The 18,772-nt window shown below is 42.2% G+C and overlaps 1 protein-coding gene across 2 annotated transcripts; it reads left to right on the top strand.

The window, feature by feature from the left end:
* Positions 1–3,650: 3,650 nt before the first annotated feature.
* CRX (cone-rod homeobox) lies at positions 3,651–5,544 on the top strand. Of its 2 annotated transcripts, none has more exons than XM_044268626.1 (3): positions 3,651–3,747; positions 4,382–4,533; positions 4,921–5,544. In XM_044268626.1, the coding sequence occupies exons 1-3, from the start codon at positions 3,651–3,653 to the stop codon at positions 5,542–5,544; spliced, it is 873 nt and encodes a 290-aa protein (XP_044124561.1). The 2 variants fall into 2 exon arrangements, with proteins under 2 accessions (XP_044124561.1, XP_044124560.1); XM_044268625.1 differs by having other exon boundaries at positions 3,651–3,789.
* The last annotated feature ends 13,228 nt before the right edge of the window (positions 5,545–18,772 follow it).

Here is an 18,772-nt window from a genome sequence, read left to right as displayed (position 1 = left end):
ATAACAATATTAAAACTTGCCACAGATCTATGTCCAGAGTGGGGAGCAGTTCATGGTTTGCTAGGCTACTAAATAAGTGTCATTCTTACATGCCAATGACCTATTTTTTTATTTATTTAATCACTTTACTTATATTTTTTTATTTTTTTTACTTTTAAATTTTAGATTTTTGTACATTTAAAAAATAAAAAATTGCAGCACAACTTAAAAAAAAAAGTCATTGGCTAGGTACACAGGTGTTTACCAACTTTAACAACAATTAACATGGATAGTAAGGTGATATTTCTGGCATCCTCGATGCAACGATTCTCAGTGACGATGATGACTATGGATCGTATGGAAATCCTGTCACATCGATCGGTTGCATCAGAAGTGATATTCTTTGAAAAGGCCGATCAAAACTTTCTAAAAATGTTAACCTACAAATCATGAGAAGAAATACAGGGCCTATTCCATACATGAAATTATAGCCTTCACATGGTATGGGTCAATGATTTCCAGCGGGAAGTTATGCCATGCTGGGAGTTGTAGTTAAACAATGATTAGAGTGCCAAAGCTTGAGGACCATTGTAGCTACCAGGGAAAAGATTCCTTTAGTTGCTCGAACCTTGTACCTACATAACCTGGCCAAGGCTGAGCGCCTTCAGGGTGACCCCCCCGTATCAGGTGCACTTTGGTCGATCATTAAATAGACCAATTATCATTAGTGGTTTCTATTACTGAACCCATTACACCAATGATCAGCCCGGGCCTGAAGAAGCGTTTGGTAATCACCCTGCGTCTCCCTTGAGATCCTCATGATATTGCTGCACACAGTGATCCGCCGGAAGTAATTATCCTAAATGGAGGCGTTAATGACGGTGTAGATAAATCTCTGGGACCTTACCTGAGCTAACAGGCCGGCCGGGTCCACACCAACCAGTCAGATATGTGGACTGAGGGCTGATTCCTTTATTGTCACAGCCTTTCTTATGGATATTCTGCAATATGCAGAACAGTAGGGGGTGAGAGTCCTAAACAGCAGAGATGGAGGAGAAAGACTATAGAATAGTCAACAACAAAAAACCCTTCAGTCTCCCCCTACTGTCTGGGGTATCGCTCCGCTTTTCCAGAGCCCTGAAAGTTTAGATGGAGGCATGACACTAACTGAGGAGACAAGACCACCCATTCGTTGTGAAAAAGCTTCCGTGCCCAACATTTCCGGGGGTCCAATACTTTCCACAATGATATTATACTATTCTGCTCCACAGCTTTATATTTCTCTACAATATAGAATGTGGGATACAAGTCTCTGCCCAAAACAGCCCCGCTTACCCCTCCCCACCCCCCCCCCCCCCCCGCACCAATGCTATACTGTACAGGCGTCAACCTAATACACGAGACACAAACGGAACGGCACGTCACCAGCGTCTAATTAGGAGAATGGGGCTCGGGAATGGATTGGAAGTTGTACTGTGTGATAATTCAATCATTTGGACTGTTTGGTCATTTGTTAGCCAAAATGCTTTTTATCATAATTATCCAATTTATTCTATCTATCTATCTATCTATCTATCTATCTATCTATCTATCTATCTATCTATCATCTAATTATCTATTATCTATCTATCTATCTATCTATCACCTATCTATCATCTAATTATCTCATATCTATTTATCTATCTATCTATCTATTATCTATCTATCATCTAATTATCTCATAACTATTTATCTATCTATCTATCTATCTATCTATTATCTATCTATCATCTAATTATCTATCTATCATCTAATTATCTATTATCTATCTATCTATTATCTATCATCTAATTATCTATTATCTATCTATCATCTAATTATCTATCTATCATCTAATTATCTCATATCTATCTATTATCTATCTATCATCGAATTATCTATCTATCTATCTAATTATCTATTTGTCTGTCTGTCTTTCCAAATAATTCTGCAGCACTCCCAAAATATAGTCAAATATGTCGTTAATTCACCAATGCTTTGGTAAATTGGCAAATGAAGCACTGTATATAAAGGACACCTTATCTGACTACATTTTAGGGGTGCTGCAAAATTTATCTATGTAATATCTATGTGATATCTATCTATTATCTATCTATTCATCCTTCCATCCCTCATATCTATCTGTCTATTTATAAGCTTTATTGGTCAGACACCATCATTGACAAGCATGTGAGATCTTACATTATAACTAGTCGTCATTCAGTGCACCAAGTGTTGATCTTAATGTATTTAGTGTATCCTTTATTTGGGGGGGGGGGGGGGGGGAGCTGTGTTCTTTTATCTTACCAATGCATATGATGTACATAAAATAACCAAACAAATCGTAAAGTCTTAAATGATCGAAGAAGACTTTACCAGAATTTGCACATGTAACTCCCCACAATAATCACTGTTAAGACGTTGCTATAGGTCCCGTAGCAGAGCGCCCTGATTGTGAAGATCTTGAGCCAATTAATAAGCATTATTGGCTCGCTGAGTAGTTTATTGCAGTCCTATTAACTTGTGGATGTACACAGATCTCCGGCTATTATTCTTATCTGGCTGAAAGAGCTACAGACTTCCCGGGGGGATATGCCTGCAGGTGGTCAGGGGAATCATTTAAGAATATTCTCCACCAGATGTGATTCTGATGAAGTAGGCCAACAGATCTCCCTATCTGTGTTTACCCAATTAGCACAGTATTAACACACCCTCCATGATTGTCATTGACGCCCAAACAAAAAGGTGTAATAGGATATTAGCTGGGGACACCTCACCTATTTTCCCCATGTTAAATAAATTCCTTTGTATCACTGAGATCTCTATGTGGAGCCATTGTCCTATGTCATTACCCCCCTGGGGAACACTCTGTAAGGAGGAGCATTTGACTATCAATGGCAATGGCCTCATTGGGTTCTTTGTATTTGTTGCATTTTACCCTGTATTTTAAAAATGCATTAAGGACAATGGGGATTCTTCTGTAGAAAGTCTCGTTACATTCACTGGGACAGCAAACCTTACTGAACGCTTACATCTATACAAAATATATCAAGAACATTCATGTTTTGCCTTCCATGAGTATTTTTGTAAAGGAAAACGGACAAGGGATTCACAAAACAGGACTCTGTATAATCGGAAAATCTGGTAGAACTTATCTTCAAGGAGATGGTTCTTAGGCCCTTTAACAACCTCATGAACATTGGGCAGAACAGAATTATTAATTTGAAGCCACATTCATCAATTCTGAGGGTTCTCAAAGTTCTTGTCAAGTCTCCACCCAAAATCCAAGGGGGAAGTGTGTTGTAGAGTAATGGGGGAGGTGGGCAGTGGGTGGAGAGAGCCTGACAATCTTTGATTTAATTAGTTAGTGGTCTGGAGGGGGGAGCTTTTAAAGCAAACATTGGCCTCACCTGAGCTCAGAAGGCTTGGTCTTGGACGTAGGAGATAGACTTGGTTCCAGCGTTCTGCTGTGTGGACTTCATGAGAATACAACTTCATCTCTCGTACTTGTAACTTTCAGGACCATCTAAAGGAAGATTCACAGTTTTGCTCAACCAAGATATCTCCAAAGTACAAGGATCTATAAAGGGTCTTACCCTCAACATCAACTTTCATCCAAAGAAGCCTCGGCTTCCTGAACCTTAAGCATTGAAATGATGTCCTACATTAAACAGCCACACTACGCAGTCAATGGACTGACGTTAGCGGGAACGGGGATGGATTTATTGCATTCTGCTGTGGGGTATCCAAGTAAGTTGGGTTTTATATCTTGTTTTATTGTATTATGGGCTTGTTTTAAGTGTTTTGGATGGAGAGAAAATATAATATTTGTAATTTAGTTAAAATAGTAATAATAGGAAATATTATTTTTTTTACCTGTTTTATATTATGTTATATTTTAAAAATGTTGAATAGAAATGATAACCTGATGGTGTGTGTTTATGCTTATACGTAAATCCTATTTTACATCATAAAATATTAAACAGGTTGAAAAGGTTAAACGACTGTAATATTTTATACCAACCTGAGTTGATCCAGAAGAAGCTTTATCATTATCCTTATGCTGCACAGTATAATCTGTATAAATTATTTTTGGCCCCTTACTTGCAACCAGAACATTTTTGGTTTTGATGTTCTGTACTGCTGTAAAATTGATGATATATTATGTAGGTAAATATATTATGTAGTTTTTCCAAACTCCAGGCCTGTAGGGTGATTGATTGCAAATGTCTAGCAGTTTGTGTTCAGCTTTATGCCCAATGTGTATTACAATTCTTCAAATATGTTTTTTTAGATAGTTTTCTAATATTTTTATTCCTGTTTAATAATATTAGCTCCTTAGAAATTATTCACTTATTTTTCCTCTTTTTTTGTTAATCACCAGACACACCACGGAAGCAGAGAAGGGAGAGGACAACGTTTACAAGGGCACAGTTGGATATTTTGGAAGCCCTGTTTGCAAAAACACGTTATCCTGATATCTTCATGAGGGAAGAAGTGGCCTTAAAAATCAATCTCCCAGAATCCCGGGTGCAGGTAATTAACTTATTATGAACTCATGTTGGGGAATGAATATAAAACATAAGGTGGAAGAGGAAGAAGACGGTACGTGTGTCCCATTGCCTGATAAGTTGGACCTTGTATGGTACCCTTGGATCTTCCTACCTCCATTGAGCTTTACACATCTTGATTAACTGATTGATAAGCACAAGCTCAGGAATACAAAAACTATTTTAGAGCCTTCAGACCTACTTGAGATAAGTCGTTATCTAAAATAATCCCAGATGATGAAACTAACTGGTTATACATGAAGGCCTTAGACTGGCACTAGATTGTTCTTGTTCAAAGCAACCCAAATCTATAGATAAAGCTTGAATAGTCATGTACGATATAATTAATAATTGTTGTTTTTTTATCCCAAAGGTGTGGTTTAAGAATAGAAGAGCCAAATGTCGCCAGCAACAGCAGCAGAGCAATGGACAGGCCAAACCACGTCCTGCCAAAAAGAAGACTTCTCCTGCAAGAGAGACTAACTCAGAGGCTAGCACCAATGGGCAGTATAGCCCTCCACCACCTGGCACAGCAGTGACCCCCAGCTCCTCAGCTAGTGCCACAGTCTCCATATGGAGTCCGGCTTCTATATCTCCCATTCCAGACCCCCTGTCTGCAGTCACCACTCCTTGTATGCAAAGATCAGCTGGATACCCCATGACCTACAGTCAAGCTCCAGCCTACACCCAGAGCTATGGAGGATCATCATCTTACTTCACTGGTCTGGACTGTAGCTCCTACCTATCACCCATGCATCCACAGCTGTCTGCTCCAGGCGCCACACTGAGCCCCATTGCCACTCAGACAATGGGTAGTCACCTCAGCCAGTCACCCGCATCTCTATCTGCCCAGGGATATGGAGCTTCCAGCCTTGGGTTCACCTCAGTGGATTGCTTAGACTACAAGGACCAAACTGCTTCTTGGAAGCTTAATTTCAATGCCACTGACTGCCTTGATTATAAGGACCAAAGTTCATGGAAATTTCAGGTCTTGTAAAGCGGGTTGAAGACTTTACGAGCCCTAATCAGTCGAGGGTCCACCATCAGACAAAGGTACAACAGTGAGAAGAAACCAGAACGCACACACTTTGCATCAATGTCTCCTCGTTGGCTAGAAAAAAACAAACCTGCCGACAGAGAGTTTGCACCTAGAAATGGACTTGTTCTCCTCTCTGGTTGCAGATCATGTTCTTCTGTAATAGACAATGTTCAGCCTGGGATATATAAGCACTTTGAATTAGGGTTATCATAGCTTCTGGTTATTGTCTGTAAGCTTTTTGCATTGCTTTTGACTACCGATTGTCATCATATACAGAAGCAGAACAACCAGAGAACATATCCCTACCCCAAGTGGTCACCAAACTCTGCCCTGCAAAAAGTTGATAGCAAAGTTTCTAGAAATCCCATTCATTCCATGTCAGTGACCACTGGGTGCATTGATTTAGTACAAGTCTAGTGTTTTGCCTCTATACCTACTATGTTATCTGGTTTTGCAGAGTCGTAGCTAGGCTTTCCTTCACCTGAGGCAAAGATTAAGTTTGCTGCCCTAGACCTGTATCTAAATATCCTACCAAAGTCAGATTGGCTTGTTGGTGCCTACTGACCCCCAGTACTTGGGCCACACATCTCAGGAGCCCCCCCACCTAGCTACGCCACTGTGGTATGACTGGCAACATTTACTAATTTGGCTATTTAGTTACTTCGCATTGCCAGGATCCGTACTCTGAAAAGGTCCTCTTACCCCCACACGGTAAAACACAAGACCTGCTATAGACATGGTCAAGGAGTCAGGTCACATGCTATAGGCCTGATGTATTTTGTTACTGTATAATATGTTTAAATAAAGTTTAATTTATTTTATGAAAGGTGATTGGGCCCATCCAAAAAAAAACTAAAAACATTACAGCTTATCACCATCCCTACACTGGAAGAAACGTGTCTTTGTGTTTCCAACTTTCCTTTATAAATGTTGTGTAATATTATAGTGCTATGTGATAGCTTGTGTGTCTGCTGCCGCCGAGGAGTTCCCCTCCCCCCTATAGATCTGTTATATTATTAATAATTATTGTTATTTGGAAAAAAACAAAAAAAACTGTGTTGGATATTATTAAAATGTCAAACCAGCCCTTGTGTGTCTTTTATTGGTGAGCAGAGCAGGCTAAATGGGAAATATTAAAGTCGAGGATGAAGTCCATGAAGGGATCAGGTTCTGTAGAATAAGGTCATAGGATGTGAACGGAGAGGAGTCAGGTTTGGGAATTGGATAGGACAATGTATAAAGTTGAGTTTTTAGGGCACAGTTAAAACTGTGGATATTTATCGCTTGGGGTAGAGCATTCCAGAAAACGAGTGCAGCTAGAGAGAAGTCTTGGAATTTAAGACTGTAAGGTTTGGATTATAATGAATGTTAGGTCTTGATCAACGGCAGAATGGAGAGCACAGGTAGGGTGGTGGACAGAGAGGAGGGAGATGTAGAACTGTGGAGAGATTTGTGGGTGAGGGTGAGAAGTTTAAATTATTTTCTATAGCAGATGGGTGACCTGTTTAGGGACTGGCACAGGACGGAGGCATCGGAGTAGTAAGGCTGGGTACAGACTGACGGAATGCATGGTATCCGGCATACATGCAGCATTTTTAGTCTGGCAGAAAGTCATCCGGCACATACGCCGGTAAAGGGCCGGACACAGTGAATCGGGATCTAGCGGTGCGCAGCGGTATCCGGCTGTGTCGGATATGGTAAACTCCAGCAGTCCGTTCCTCCACTGGAACAGACGGCCGGAGACAAAACGCAGATGTGAACCCCGCCTAATAGAACCCAGCTGCTGCATTCAGGATAGTTTGAAGAAAGCAGCGTTAAGTGAGGGAAAGATCAATTAGCAATTAAGGCGCATTTAGATGCTATGAGGAGCAGCCAATTGTCTTCCTTCCCGACAATCGTCTGCTCGTTAAGTGGAGGAGGTACATATACATTAGGCGTTCACCTCCATAGCATGAGGACGAGCGATGGCTCATCCCCCTACAAAATTATTGTTCCTGAGCAGCAGAGTGCTGTTCACACAGGACAATCTGCTGCCCGGGAATGATGATCAAGGTGTCTGTAATTTAGATAATTTCACCCGATGAACGCGCATTTTGCTCGTTCATTGGCGAATTGACTGCTCGATTATAAGAGCCAATTATTAGAAATGAGCGCACCTATTAACGCGTATCCCTGATAATTAGCCTGATAATCAGCATGAAATATGCCCAATTATTGGCAGGACTTCCCCCTGTGTAATCAGGGATGACTATGGTAGAAATTGTTCCTCTCGCACTGCCGGTATATTCGGCATTGTAATGCCACCCTAAGGTACAACAGACATTTGCATCATCGCGGGTGCAGCGTTACATCCCCTTCGCTGTTTTTTTTCCTTCATGGGGCCCCAACCATCTGCTGTGCAGGAAACTAAAGTGTAGCCCCATTCAAGTGCATGAGACTGGCTGCACGGCTAGGAATGGCTGCTGTGCAGAGAAAAATATCATTCTCGGGATTCAACCTAGCAAGATGCCATTCCTTTAACATAAGTGACTACCCCTTTAAGTTACAGAATCACTCAGACAGCACAGAAATGCAGAGTTCCTACCTTTTACTCTCACCTCACTCTCTATTTTAAACTGAATTCCGCGCAAGGCCTAAACCATGTAGGTGCAAAGAAAGACAGATAATGCAAAAAGACAAAGTTAGTCTGCAGCTACTAATGTAGTAAAAAAAGACACAAATCTTTGCAGTGTAAAAGCAAAGAAGCACAAAAAACGAGCAGCCCCCCCTGCAAGCACTAAGATATATAAAAACATTGAAAAGGTGGATTCTCTTAAAGGGGTTGTCCCATGAAAAATATTCTACAGCTTTTAAACCAGCACCTGGATCTGAATATTTTTGTAAATGTAATTAAAAATTTAGCATAGCCACTGAGTTATTCATTAATATGTATCTGTATAGCGCCACCTGCCGTTTTTTTCTTTTCTTATTTCTTTGTCCTGCTCACTGAGAAGGTCGCACATGCTCAGTTTCATCCTTCAACTGCCTCCTGAGCTATGATAGGGAGAGCTGAGACACGCCCCCTGAGCTGCAGCAGAAAAGACACTCCCCCTGAGCTGCCAGCTTGATATAAATCTAGCAAAGCAATGAATGTGGAGATCTCTGGATCCATGTGAGGTACAGGGCAGGTTCTAGCTCTGTTAGAAAGAGGTTGATTTTCATTTTTTACATTAATCATGGGAAAACTCCTTTAAAGCGGTTTTAAAAAATATTTTAACTGGAGAGGTCATCAGTATCTGATTGGTGGGGGTCCGACACCCAAGATCCCCGCCATTCAGCTGCTTGAGAAGGCACCGGCACTCGCAGTAGTGCCGCGGCCTTCTCGCTGTTTCTCCTAGGCCAGTGGTGTTCATCGGTCAAGTGACCTAGGAACAGTTCAGCCCCCATTGAAGTGAATGGGGCTGAGCTGCAATATCAAGCACAGTCACTATCAAATGGATGGCGCTGCGCTTGGTGAGCTGAGAGCAGGCCGCCGAGCTACTGCGAGTGCTGGTGCCTTCTCAAATAGCTGATTGGCGGGAGTCCTGGGTGTCAGACTCTCACCGATCAGATACTGATGACTTATCCAGATGGTCATCCGTTACAAAAAAAAATCTCAGAAAACCCCATTAAAAGGTATAATGACTCTAATTATACATGTGAGGTTTTTAGCGCACAGTTTGATCAATTTTATGAGCACACATGCTACAAACAACCAGGCCACCTCGATGGGCCTACAAAATGCACTGAAATAAATGCCATTTTAATTGAATAATGCCCTGTGTTAAGTGATTCACTTAAAGGGTCTGTGCCAAGTTTAACTAACTGGGGGTCCGACCACTGGGATCTCCACAATCCCATTTCCTTGTCCTGATGGAGCTTTAGGTCGAGCACGCTCATTCATTCTCATTCTCACTCCGATATTTCTGGCAGTTCCACAGAAAATGAATGGAGCACAAGGACACATGATTGACCTGCCGCTCTACCAGGATGGGTAGAGTGGGAACCATGCTCTTGGGATTGGTGAAGGTCCAGCAATCGGATCCCACAAATTAGTTATCCTCTATCCTGTGGATAGGAGATAGCTTTAAAAGTTGGCACTATCCGTTTAAGGTTAGAAGAGTCCACCCAGTAAAAAAACACTGTTTGAGATCACACTTCTTGATTATTTTACAGCCATGCCAGAAGAGCATGTGAATGGCCTGTAATAGTGACTTTGAAAGGTCCTAGCACTTAAAGGGGTTGTCACACAGCAAATCTGCAGCAACAAATGTCCTACCATGGTCAACGATATTCAAGTCAATCGGCGTCCATTTAAAGGGCCCCTCATGAGGCCCGATGCAAAATGAATGGGAGACAAATGACCATGATAGCGGTTCACGTCGAATATTGTTGATATTTGGCCCGATCCTTGGCACGTGTAAAAGGGATCCTTTACACTAGAGATTTTTTTTTTGTCATCCAAAATGACAGTTTTTGACCACATGACAAAAAAGACTGTGCAGTGCTAGGGAATGATTTGGCTTGGGACTATCCCTGAGGAGGTTGTCATGGTGGCCCCCCTGGTCCTCACCCTTTTACCACTATACAGAGATTTGGACTTTGCTGCAGGGGCCACCAGGCCACTACCACTAAAAGTAGTCTCCATTGAGAGTCTGCTGACCCGGGGGGGGGGGGGGGGGCAAGTTATACCCGTGTGTGGCACAAAGGGGACAGGCAAAAGCATGGGCAGTGGACAAGCCAAGGTCAGGACTGGCAGAGTTCAAGCAGTACAGTAGGCAGAAAATCAGTCAGGGCAGGCGGCGATCACACAGAAGTCAAGATATGGTAACAGGCAGAGGTGAAGCATGGCAGGTCTGGATACACTATATGAACACCTTGGCAGGGACTAGACAAGCTAGAAACCTTTTGCTCAGGCATCTTCCTAGAGAAAAAGGTGCCATGTATATACTCCGGGGAACACCTCCACAGACTAGGACAGACTAGGCGGTGTGCGTGCTCGGCCTTTAGGAGTCAGGAAGAGCGCATGTGTGTCCTATGGGAGCATGCAGCAGCCAGACCAGGAGTGAGGCCGCACTGGGCCTGGAGCATGTTGAAGCAGAAGGGTTGAGTACTGCGGTGGCCGCACCTGCTGGGAATGGCTATGCTGCGGGACATGGACGGCCAGCATTACAGCCAGTTTAAGGCTTTTTGATCTACTCAGGACTTGTCAGAAATCTACCTGTGGATCTCAATCTACTGGTTGTCTCCATCGATGCTACACATCTATGCAGGCAACCTATCAGTCTACAGTTAAAGGTCCCTTGTAATAAGCAGAGATTTTTCAAGGTGAAGAACCTCTTTAAGCTGGCCATATACATAAGATACGTGTTTTCCCAGTAGCTACATCCTTCAATCCCACCATAAACGTACATGCCGAGCCCTTGGTACTTTAATGGGGAGAGGAGAATAAGCGCTGCCAGATACCTCTCTGACAGCGGGAGACTCCCATACAAGGGCTATGTGTCAGCTCGTTACTATCCACTTGAATGGCGCTAAAATGCAATACCACACACAGTTGGTTCTGCAGAAAACGCAGACTGTTTTTGGTAAGTATGGGACATAGATCAGTGCAATATAAGACAATAATGTAACAAGCTATCAGATAGAACATTCCGGTAAGTATGCGACGTAGGCAGTAAGGTGGCGGCATAGTGGCAGCCGCTGGTATCAGCCCATCCTAATATGATGACCGTTTCTCCAAAATTTGGCTGAACTCCAATTAACCGCACAGATATTTCTCACATTCCTGGTCGGTGCAGTAAACAGAGTTGTTTTCAGAGGAAAGTGGGAATTAGAGGAAATCAGCTGCCTCGGATTACAGGTTTAAGATGATTGTGCAATTGCTCTGAAAACAAAGGTGAATGAGTCGGTGACATAAACTGTGTAATAAGCGGCTGCAAGAGACCGGCCCCGAGCAAACAGGAAAACGTGCAATTACATTATACTCTATCGATCTATTACTACTTTCACATCAGTGTCTTTCATTTAGGTTTTGAGATCCGACACAGGCCATTGGGTGCCAGATCAGGTTTTTTTTAATCACCGATAAAACGGATCCGGCACCATTGACTTGCATTGATTTTCATGCCGGATCAGGTTTGTTCAGTTTCACAGACTTGCAGTGGTTTTGTGTCCGGTCAAATCGGAATGGAATGCATCCTGATCTGGTTTGTTCTGTTTTGCCCCCATTGACAATGAATGGGGACAAAACGGAAGCGTTTTGCCCCGGTTTTCAGATCCTCTGCCGGATCTCAAAACTAGAATGAAAAACGCATATGTGAAAGTAGCCTTATCTGGAGTAATCCAAAGAAATGTTATTGGCAGGACCAAATACATATTGGAACTTCCAAAGTAAGTAGGAAATAAGGGAATGAGGGATAGGGACCAGGGGCACAGCTGAAGGCACATGGGTCCTGACGCAAAACCACAGCTTGCCCTTGAAAGGGCTAATGTAAGTATACCTTATGGTCTAGAACAGTAAGGGGTTTATGTTCAGTATCCCTGGTGGTCTGGGGGGGTGAGGGCCCCTGTGGCTTAGACGCCTGGTCACAACTACTACCCCTATAGCTAATAAACTAATAAAAAAAATATATATACTGTATATATTTTTCCAAATGTCCGGGTTGCAGTAGATGAGATTTCATGATGGCGGGTGGTATGAAGGTGCTTTATCACAAAACCCAGATGTTTAGATTCTTGAAAGGAATCGAGTCCTACTGAACATACTGGTATACAGCATTTCTTTTAAATTAGTCATATTTAGAAAAAATATATATTTCTTTTTTGGAGGGGTAAGATTTAAAAAAATAAATAAATCAACTGGTACCCAGTATCTGGTGATAGGTCTTCTTTAAAGGGGTATTCCAGGATTTTAATATTGATGTCCTGTGTTCTGGATAGGCAAGGGTTCGATATCCCGCACCGCCACCAAGCAGCTGTTTCAGAGTACCTCTGGTGTCAGAAGTTGGCGCCATTCACTTCAATAGGAGCAGCGCTTACCGGCTCCGTCCACTGCATAAGGGACGGAGCTGTGTAGTTCTGGTGCTGATCCCAGCGCTGGAGCTGCAAGGTAAGAGTAGATCAGCGGGGGTGCGGGGTGTCAGATTCCTGCCGATCTGGTATTCAGGATACTCCTTTAAAGGGAGTCTGTCACCACATTTTAGCATGTTAGACCGTTAAAATAGGGTTATGTGATCCAGCCAGAACATAAAAACGGTACCTTTGTGGTAGAAAACGGACTTTTCAATTTGCCGAAAACGAAGTTATAATATTATCTTCTGAGCCCTCTCAAGTGCCCAGGGCGGTCTCTCAATCCTCGGAGCCCCAGGCAGGCACCTCCTAAACGGCTGATAACTCCGCCCTCCGTGCGCCTCTGCCCGCCCGTTTACTCCCCTCCCCTGTCCCTTTCCACTGCGGCTGTGCGGTACAAATCGTAGCGGGCGCATGCGCAATGCGATGCCCGCTCCTGGCAGGGCATCGCAATACCTACTGCGCATGCGCCCGCTACGATTTGGACCGCACAGCCGCAGTGGAAAAGGACAGGGGAGGGGAGTAAACGGGCGGGCAGAGGCGCACGGAGGGCGGAGTTATCAGCCGTTTAGGAGGTGCCTGCCTGGGGCTCTGAGGATTGAGAGACCGCCCTGGGCACTTGAGAGGGCTCAGAAGATAATATTATAACTTCGTTTTCGGCAAATTGAAAAGTCCGTTTTCTACCACAAAGGTACCGTTTTTATGTTCTGGCTGGATCACATAACCCTATTTTAACGGTCTAACATGCTAAAATGTGGTGACAGACTCCCTTTAAGATTAAAATCCTGCAATGCCCCTTTTAAACACGTATTCTAGATTCTAATCCATCTTCTGACCCTGGATATCATCACATTCGGGCAGTCCCTTCAGCTTCTTTCCCGGTCGGTTACAGACTGATAATAGATGCATTTCTTTGCAACCCGTCAAGTTCTACAAACTATTCACTTGTCTCTCATTTATATCAGATCCTGGAAAAGCTGGGTGACAACCACACTGATTTATACCTAGTTCTAGTATCTACTTTTACCAACTTTGCCAGATTACCAAATGGTGCACATTACTACTACTCCTACTATATGGAGGGTGTTGCTGTTCAGCAGCTTGGATGACTGCTCTTATCAATGCTATAATACCTAATGTTATATCACAGCTCTACATATTATGACATTTAGCACGCGAGTTGTACTTGTCGCTGGCAACCGATATTTGTATAAAGTGATGCAACCAATGAAACGTATCCTGCTGCCTTTTTTTTTTTTGACTTGTTGCCGGTCAGAATGACACGCCGGAGCTGCCCTCAACCCCCCTGAACCCCTCCATCCCTATACGTTAGTTTGACTTATCTAATTTAGCAAATGTCTCAATCCTCTTACGCTCTATGCTCCCCCAGCAGATTGGTAACTGAATTAGGAGGGATTACCTATCCCGGCAGCATGACAAATAGGTTCTGCAATAAAGGGTGACAGATGCCCGGCATGCGCAGGGGATTCTGGGTAACCACTTTTAATTAAGGAACAAACTCTTCAAAATAGAAAAATAACAGTTTGTTTAAGGGTTTTCTCCGTCCATGTGAATCACTGAAGACCTTCCAATAATTACATTCTTCTACGTCCCAGTTGGGCAGCGGAGCTAACGCTTTTTTTTTTTCCCTCTGGTCATAAGGATTTATTACAATGGATGCCGACCATTAGTGCAGTCAAATAATGACCAAACCAGAGGCTTCAGGACATACAGGGACAGTAAACTTAGGGGCTATGGGCACCTTTGGAAGCAATATTTTTAAAATGATTATTGCATCTACTCATTTGGTTAAAAATAATTTTATCTCTGAACTCCTGACAGCTCCTAAACACTTATTGAAAAGCTGCATTCTTAGCAGGTTGATAAGAAAGGAGATGTAATGAGTGTTTGTGAGCTGTCAGGAGTTCAGAGATAAGGGCTACAGACTGAGCCATCGGGGCTGCTGTCTGATGGGACTCAAGGGTGCAAATATGTGAAAACTGGCAGCTCTACAGAGAAAGCTGCTGAAATTCTTAATAAAAAACGATTTTAAAAATGATTTTTTAACCCAAAATGAGTAGAATGCAATAATGAGAAAAATGCCCTCAAAAGTGTCCATAGCCTTTAAGGTTAGCAACATGTGTCAGGCAGCTGCTGCAAAAGGCAAATAAAATCATGGTGAGCATAAAAAATATGGCAGCACCAATAAAGATGGGGTTAGTGAAGTTTGGGAAAAAGAGGGCTTTGGTACTTTCACATTAGCGGCAGGGGAGTCTGGCAGTGCATCTCGTACTTTGAGTCTGGCTGCCTCTCGCCGTGCGGCCGCTGGAACTCCGCCCCCATTATAGTCATGGGGGACGAAGCGGCAGTCCGGGGGCACACGTGAACTAGCGGCAGGACGGATCCGACAGGCTGCTAGTGTGAAACTAGCCTTAGGGTCAATCTAATTACTATGTAGAATGTCTAATGATCTCTTTACACCTAGGCCTGTAACCCAGACTGGGGGTATCCACTGCATTTACATTTACCATTATCATAGACAGAGATTCTTTACAGTAAAAGCAGTGTTGTACTAATATATGAATGGACAGTATTAAGATCTGTCTAATGATCTCTTTATACTCAGGTCTATAATCCTGGCTAGGGGGTATCCACTACATCTAGATTTACCAGTATCATAGACAGAGATTCTTTACAGTAAAAGCAGTGATGTACCAATATATGAATGGACCTCAGACCTAATAATCTCTTTATACCTAGGCCTATAATCCTGGCTAGGAGGTATCCGCTGCATCTAGTTTTATCATCATCAAGACAGAAATTCTTTAGAGTAAGAGCAGTGTTGTACCAATGTGTGAGTGGACAGTACAGAGATCTGTGTAATGATCTCTTTATACTCAGGTCTATAATCCTGGCTAGGGGGTATCCACATCTAGATTTACCATTATCATAGACAGAGATTCTTTACAGTAAAAGCAGTGTGGTACAAATATCTGAATGGACCTCAGACCTAATAATCTCTTTATACCTAGGCCTATAATCCTGGCTAGGAGGTATCCGCTGCATCTAGTTTTATCATCATCAAAGACAGAAATTCTTTACAGTAAAAGCAGTGATGCACAATTATATGAATGGATAGTATAGAGAACTGTCTAATGATCTCTTTATAATCAGGTCTATAATCCTGGCTAGGGGGTATCCACTACATCTAGATTTACCATTATCATAGACAGAGATTCTTCACAGTAAAAGCAGTGTGGTACAAATATCTGAATGGACCTCAGACCTAATAATCTCTTTATACCTAGGCCTATAATCCTGGCTAGGAGGTATCTAGTTTTATCATCATCAAAGACAGAAATTCTTTAGAGTAAGAGCAGTGAAGTACCAATGTGTGAGTGGACAGTACAGAGATCTGTGTAATGATCTCTTTTTAGCCTGGCCTATAATCCTGGCTAGGGGTATCCATTGCATCCATTTATACCATCATCATAGAAAGATTCTTTACAGTAAGAGCAGTGATGTACCAAAATATGAATTGACAGTACAGAGACCTGTGTAATGATCACTCTATACCTAGGTCTGGAACCCTGGCTAGGGGGTATCCACTGCATCTAGATTGACCATTAGCATAGACAGAGATTCTCTACAGTAAAAGCAATTATGTGTAAATATATGAATGGACAGTACAGAAATCTGTCCAATGATCTCTTTATACCCAGGCCTGTAAACCTGGATAGGGGGTATCCATTGAATCTAGTTTTACCATTAACAGACAGGGATTCTCTACAGTAAAAGCAGTGATGTAGAAATATATGAATGGACAGTACAGAGATTTGTCTAATGATCACGCTATACCTATGTCTGTAACCCTGACAAGGGGCTATCCACTGCATCTAGTTTTACCATTATCATAAACTGGGATTCTCTACAGTAAGAGCAAAGATGTACAATTATATGAATGGACAGTACAGAGATCTGTCTAATGATCTCTTTATACGTTGGCTTGTAACCCTGGCTAGGGAGTATCCACTTCATCTAGAGAAAATCAGATTTGCCATCATCTTACATCAGTTACATGGGTAGAAACAGACACTGGTTCATCAAGTTTAACCTTTTTCAGACCAATTAATTGTTAGATTAACTTTAATCCTCAATGTCATTTGCTATTTCATAAGCATCTAGCCCTTTTAATGCTGACATAGTATTTGCCATTACTACCTCATCCCATAGTGTGACTGCTCTAACTGTAAAGAATCCTTTCCTCCACACATAATGAATGTCTCCTGGTCTTCTGTAAAGTCTTTGAAATAAATAAATTCTGTGCCAGTTCCTTGTATTGACCACACATGTATTTGTACATATAAATGAGATCTCCTCTAAGGCATCTTTTTGCCAAGCTGAACCACCCCACCATCCCATTAAATTATCTGGTCTCTGAACCCTTTCTAGCTCTACTATATCCTTTATAGCAGGCATGCTCAACCTGTGGCCCTCCAGCTGTTGCAAAACTACAGCTATCATCCTACAGAAGGGCATTGTGGGAGTTGTAGTTTTACAACAACTGGAGGGCCGTAGGTTGAGCATCCCTACTTTATAGTATATGGAGCCCAAAACTAAATTCCATATTCAAGATTTGGCCTTATGAGGGATTTAGAAAAAGGGCAAATATTACATTGGGACCGCAGGTTTATATCTCTACACCCTATAATCGTATTTGCTTTTGTAGCTGCTGCCTGACACTGAGTACTGCTGCTTAGCTTACTTCTAATCAGTGGCGTAGTGTGGGTTGCCAGCACCCGGGGCAAGCCATTTATTGCGCCCCCCCCTCCCAACCTGTGGACACGCCCCTTTTACAGATAATGTAGTAGTCCTATGTAACACCACAGATAACATGGTGGTAACTCTCTAAGTACAGATGATTTAGTAGATGGGTATAAGGCCCCAGAATTCAGAACACACACACAGTGTGACCTGAAGTCTGGGGCCAGGATGCGGCAGGGTGGGCCAAATTCTCAATCCACCCCCCAACCATACCGTGAAACAAATATGTGTTTGGACATTACATACATCACTACAAAATATACAGGAGAATACAGCACCACATACCTCATCCATCCAGTGACGTCTCCTGTGATGTAGACTTTCCTCAGCGTCTTCATTCGGAGATAAGACCGCTATGACACCTTCTTTCAGCCGCGTCTCATCTCTGCAGAGTTTTATTATTATTAGTTATTTTTATATATAATGGCCCCTCTGTAATATTAGGATATATAATGGGCCATTATATATCCTAATAATACGGAGGGGGCCATTATATATTATAATAATACAGGGGGGGTCATTATATATAGTAATTATACAGAGGGTCCATTATATATCCTAATATTACAGAGGGGTCATTTTATATAATAATTATACAGAGGGGCCATTTTATATATATAATAATAATACAGAGGGGGCCATTATATATCCTAATATTACAGAGGGGTCACTATATATAATATACAAGGGGGGCATTATATAATATAGTTATACAGAGGGACCATAATATATAATAATTATACAAGGGGGCCATAATATATTCTACAGGGGGCCATTATATATTATAGTTATACAGAGGGGCCATAATAAATGATAATTATACAAAGGTGCATTATATATTATACAGAGGGGCCATTATATATAATAATTATACAAGAGGCCATTATACACTCACCTAAAGAATTATTAGGAACACCATACTAATACGGTGTTGGACCCCCTTTCGCCTTTAGAACTGCCTTAATTCTACGTGCGATTGATTCAACAAGGTGCTGATAGCATTCTTTAGAAATGTTGGCCCATATTGATAGGATAGCATCTTGCAGTTGATGGAGATTTGAGGGATGCACATCCCAAAGATGCTCTATTGGGTTGAGATCTGGTGACTGTGGGGGCCATTTTAGTACAGTGAACTCATTGTCATGTTCAAGAAACCAATTTGAAATGATTCGAGCTTTGTGACATGGTGCATTATCCTGCTGGAAGTAGTCATCAGAGGATGGGTACATGGTGGTCATGAAGGGATGGACATGGTCAGAAACAATGCTTAGGT

The sequence above is a fragment of the Bufo gargarizans genome, chromosome 9 (genome assembly GCF_014858855.1).
Source record: "Bufo gargarizans isolate SCDJY-AF-19 chromosome 9, ASM1485885v1, whole genome shotgun sequence".
NCBI lineage: Eukaryota > Metazoa > Chordata > Amphibia > Anura > Bufonidae > Bufo > Bufo gargarizans.
This window is presented reverse-complemented; position numbering and strand designations above follow the sequence as displayed.